This window comes from Rhagoletis pomonella, unplaced genomic scaffold (genome assembly GCF_013731165.1).
Source record: "Rhagoletis pomonella isolate Grant_MI unplaced genomic scaffold, Rhpom_1.0 Rhpom_scaffold_00002, whole genome shotgun sequence".
Lineage (NCBI taxonomy): Eukaryota > Metazoa > Arthropoda > Insecta > Diptera > Tephritidae > Rhagoletis > Rhagoletis pomonella.
Window position 1 is genome coordinate 35,597,369 of NW_023458556.1, and position 5,295 is coordinate 35,602,663.

Genomic DNA, 5,295 nt, shown 5'->3' on the forward strand with positions numbered 1-5,295 from the left:
TAAGGCCAAAGAATCATTCAAATCGGTTAACAAACAAAGAAGTTATGCGCGAACAAACATACAATTAACAAATATACATACATACACACATACGACGTATGTACATGTCGAATAGATAACCTCTTAGTTTTCTTTGAAGTCGTTTAAAAAAAAAATATCATTTACCGCACATCTACATTAAAAAGGTGGTTCTTCGCGCACTTCGGAAATCAAACATCTTCTTCGTCAAGCAAAAATCTTCAGAAAGTGCCGTGGATCCACAGTAAATTTTTACCGTGGTTCTACGGTAATTTTTTTACCTTGGATACACGGTAATTTTTACCGTGGATACACGGTAATTTTTTACCGTGGATCCACGGTAATTTTTACCGTAGATCCACGGAAATTTTTACCGTAGATACACGGTAATTTTACCGTAGATCCACGGTAATTTTTACCGTAGATCCACGGTAATTTTTACCGTAGATACACGGCAATTTTTACCGTAGATACACGGCAATTTTTACCGTGGATCCACGGTAATTTTACCGTAGATCCACGGTAATTTTTACCGTAGATCCACGGTAATTTTACCGTAGATCCACGGTATTTTTTACCGTGGATCCACGGTAAAAGTTACCGTGGCGCGTGTAAATAGACACTCCCAAATAAATATTGCGACGAGTCTATTATTTCTGCCGCCACTGTATATATGTACATTTGTATTTGGTGCGGAGGAAAACCCAACAAAGAACATAATTTAATGATGCACGTCTCTTTCGGTTCCAATCTGAAGTCATCAATTTCAATAAAGCGGCCAACTCCCTGTTTTGTTTTGTGGTTGGCCTTCAAAAAAGCAACATTTTCATATTCCATCTCGACAAACTTATTTATCAGCCACTCTTATTGCACATATACGCATTCTCTTTTAAGCATTTTCTTACTTATTTGAATTTCAAATCAAACATTTTGAAGTTTGACCAACCAAAATTAACATTTTTTATGAGCGCGCGCGGATCGGTAAGGGGTGAGCTTGGCAACACTGGTCACGTTCTGCCCCACCTTTCAACGTGGAAACGCAAAAGCAGCGACAGCAGCGACGGCGTCAACGTCAGCGTACATGTAGAAACCTGTTTTTGTTTTCGGTGCTTTGCACGCCAGTTTTCTGACGCGACGCTACCGTCGTTGTCTCTGGGAAGCGTCGTGAAGTCACCGTTGTTGCTAGCTTTTTTTAATTTTATTTCTACCTTTTTATTTTGCTTCATGCATGTAGTTGTTGTATATCTAACGAATTTTTCGCTGCTGCCACAACCACCGCAACAAACAACAACACCAACGGATAACAGCCAACGGGGTGCAGTATTGCAGCTCTATTGTGCATGGTTAAGCGCACAATTCAGTTTATTATGAAATTAGAGTTTATTGCAGCCATAATTTTTGTAATTCTTTTTATTGTATTTTCGTGCGATTGCAAGTCAGCATATTTTATAAACATAGCTTAGAACAAGCGCAGCGAAGCAACTCAAATCGCGCATACACACACTTGCATAGATGTTTAAAAAACAATGAGAAGCGTCGACGCGTTCGTTGACTGAATCCGATTGTTTGCTGCTGCCGCCGCCACCGTATTCAGGTTTTTTTCACGCTTTTGGCCAACTCCACGCATCAAATGCGCACAATTATAATTAATTTTTTATACGCAAACTTTACTTAAATACGAAAATTAAAACATGTATTTACCCGTATCTAATTTGCTTTCATCAAAAGTTGACGATTTCACGCAAATCCTTTGCAGTTATTTTTTTATTTTTTCCTTCGCTCTGGCTAAAACGAAAGCTTTCTTTTTCGGCAGCGAAGATACACACAAAACTGCTATTTTTCTATTTAGTGTTATTTTCACTGTTTTTCACTGCGCTTTCGAACACATTTGTTTCAAAATTACTTAGTTTTATTTTAATTCACTTTTATTCAACGGAATTCATTTGCGCCTATTGGGAATTGGTGAAAAATTCAAGTACACTCAAGAGAAATATGTTAACCATTTACCAATACTAGTTTTTTATGAAAGCAGCTCAACCAACACGGACCACACTCGCGTCTCAACAATTCGGCTTCTCGCGCACAACTGTGAAACAGGGTTGAGAAAATGCGCTCACAAAATTTCCAATTCGTTGCGCATTCGATGAAAAAAGTACTATTTGAGCGCAATGGCAATACTTAAATTTGATGTGGTGAATTTTTGTTAATAATAGTTGTGTTTCCTTGGGTTATCCAACGAAGTATCACGATTATTTCTCACGGCAACGATCTGGATCGTTCTTTTTGCGGTTGGCAGCACTAATTTTGTACTAGTAGCACGAGGAAGGCGAAATTATAAAACTTAACTCACTAAATGCGGAACAGTACATTTGCATAAACGAAATAATATTCACTTAAATAAATATTAAACATAAAGGCGATTCATTTGAATCAAGTTAAGAGAAACAAATGGCAAAATATCTATTTGTGTATACATTCATTTGTCAGTGCTACCAATGCGTGCAGCAAATTGTCAGTGAAACAAAACAAACACAGTAGATCATAAATTGAACTAGATTTCTATCAGGATAATATCGTTGTTGTTGCCTTTGCCTGCAAATTTTTCATACGGATCTCGATCGTTGCCGCAGTAAACACTGCAAATAGGTCCCATCCATGAGTGCATTAAAGTGTTGAACAGTGTAGCATAAAACGAGTGCGGAGATCAATTGCCTTAACAAATATTGTAATGTTTTGTAATACTTACTTTGAGCGTTTATATAATAATCCAGTGATACAGATCGGAAGGATTTAGGAAATTCGTCAAGTATTCAAGGCTAATCGTAACAATAACGATAGCTGTTGTATGTGAATCGACTTCAATAATTTTTTATTAAAGATTTTTATACATTGTTTAGTAAACAAGTGTTTACAAGTATTTCTCACAGTTCAATGCTCAAAGTTGCAACCCTGTTTTAATTCACCACCAATTTTCGCGTTTGTGGGTTCCAATAAGTTCCACTTGGAGCAGGTAAGTTGCCATATAACAGATATAACTTAGTGATGTTGTGTGCCCAATAAATTAAAATTTTAAATACCCATTTGAAATAATTACAAAAATTTAGTTTTAAATATCGAGTTATTTGGGGCATAATTCTTATCGAATTTGCGTCTTCTTTGACAGGTATTCGACAGTAATTTTTTAGAAGTGGAAGATTCATTTATGTAGATCGCGTGTCATATTTGGCAGCTTTTCTGAAATTTTGTAAGTTTTTCTTCAGAATTTTATTTATTTTTTTTTAAAACAAAGAATAATGTTCTAAATATAAAAACAAAGAAAAAATTTAAGGTTCTTTGGATAATTCATAATCATTCCTTATCTAATAAAACCGATTACTATATTACCAAAAACTGATTATGTACGTGCAACCCTGAATGATTATTTTCAACGCACGCGTTTTGTTTTTCTGATCAGACTCCAAGCAGATTCAAGTTTACTTTTTCCTTCATCTCCATTCAAGCCGGTTGTGAGTGCTGAATGTGAATTTGCGCCAAATTCATATAAAATAGTGTCTATATCCTTAATCGGCAACAATTAAGATATTTTTATAATTACTTCTTTAGTTCCTACTCAAACACAAATAGGATAAAATGAAGCCACAATACAAAGTTGGTGAGTATGCTAAAGAGGTTAAGTTTAGCCGCTAAAAACAGCTGGACCATGCAAATACCCTTTTTTTCGCCTTTCATAAAACGAACCACTTAATAGAAAATAATTAATTATTAACACATTATTAGCCGATATCAACCTTGCTGAGTATGGTCGCAAAGCCATCATAATCGCGGAGAATGAGATGCCTGGCCTAATGGCCATTCGTAAGAAGTATGGTCCACAAAAGGTGTTGAAGGGTGCACGTATTGCTGGCTGTCTCCATATGACAGTACAAACCGCCGTATTGATAGAGACACTCGTGGAGCTGGGCGCAGAAGTAAGTAACACATATACCTATGTACTTATCTTAAATTTGGGAGGCAGGCCAAGGGCGGAATTCTATAAAAGCGCTTATCACCTTTGTTTTGTTTCGAATGTGACGCTCGTACATTATTACTATCTCATATATTTCACGTAGGCAATTATGTGCTGCTAAGCGACTATTTATAGATAATTCTAACAGGGCCAATAGTTCAAAACAATGCGATAATGATAATATTACTCGCCTCTTTTCAAGTAGCGAGATTTGTTATTAGATAGTTTTGTAAAACTTTGAAATTATTCCTGCTTTCGCTTTCAGGTTCAATGGTCAAGCTGTAATATATTCAGTACACAAGATCATGCAGCTGCAGCTATCGCGAAGACTGGCGTACCAGTTTATGCCTGGAAGGGTGAGACCGATGAGGAATACTTATGGTAAGTAAGCCAGTCGAAATTAAAAAAAAAAAGAATAGTTTTTATGCTGGAAGTCTAAGCAACTTTTACTTTTCGTTCAGGTGCATTGAGCAGACTCTGGTATTCGCTGATGATAAGCCATTGAATTTGATTCTCGATGACGGGGGCGATTTAACTAACTTGGTGCACGAAAAGTTCCCACAGTACCTTAAAGACATCAAGGGCTTGAGCGAAGAAACCACAACCGGTGTACATAATTTGTACAAAATGATGAAGGAAGGTCGACTAGGTGTTCCTGCCATCAATGTTAACGACTCGGTGACGAAGGTTTGCTTGAATTCAATGCAAATTAAATGCAACCAAATAACATAATTTATTTTACTATTTCCACAGAGCAAATTCGATAATCTATACGGTTGTCGCGAATCGCTAATTGATGGTATTAAGCGCGCCACAGACGTCATGATCGCTGGTAAAGTATGCTGCGTTGCCGGCTACGGTGATGTCGGCAAAGGTTGCGCACAAGCGTTACGTGGCTTTGGCGGACGTGTTATTGTCACAGAAATCGATCCAATAATCGCTTTGCAGGCTGCAATGGAAGGCTATGAAGTTACCACCATGGAAGAGGCATGCAAGGAAGCGACTATTTTTGTAACCACCACAGGCTGCAAGGACATCATCACTGGCGCTCACTTCCTACACATGCCCGACGATGCGATCGTTTGCAACATTGGTCATTTCGATTGTGAAATTGATGTAGCTTGGCTTAATGCCAATGCCAAGGAGAAGATAAATGTTAAGCCACAAGTGGACCGTTATACGCTCTCCAATGGACGTCATATTATTTTGCTCGCCGAAGGACGTTTGGTAAATTTGGGTTGCGCGCACGGTCATCCCAGCTTCGTGATGTC

At 37.7% G+C, this 5,295-nt stretch overlaps 2 protein-coding genes across 3 annotated transcripts in view; one reads left to right on the forward strand and one right to left on the reverse strand.

The window, feature by feature from the left end:
- The window catches only part of LOC118733532 (neuroglian), a 195,052-nt gene extending 192,974 nt beyond the window's left edge, over positions 1-2,078 (reverse strand). The window contains exon 1 of one of the 2 annotated variants that reach the window (XM_036462948.1): positions 2,026-2,078. The gene's annotated coding sequence lies outside the window, so the exon portion shown is untranslated. Of the gene's footprint in view, positions 1-2,018 lie in introns of both variants that reach the window. The other variant, XM_036462949.1, reaches the window with a different exon arrangement.
- Positions 2,079-3,454: 1,376 nt separating this feature from the next.
- The window catches only part of LOC118753116 (adenosylhomocysteinase-like), a 2,585-nt gene continuing 744 nt past the window's right edge, over positions 3,455-5,295 (forward strand). The window contains exons 1-5 of the mRNA XM_036487981.1: positions 3,455-3,670; positions 3,796-3,986; positions 4,290-4,405; positions 4,486-4,711; positions 4,778-5,292. Coding sequence (XP_036343874.1) covers positions 3,649-3,670; positions 3,796-3,986; positions 4,290-4,405; positions 4,486-4,711; positions 4,778-5,292 — 1,070 coding nt within the window. The 5' untranslated portion in view covers positions 3,455-3,648. The remainder of the gene's footprint in view (positions 3,671-3,795; positions 3,987-4,289; positions 4,406-4,485; positions 4,712-4,777; positions 5,293-5,295) is intronic.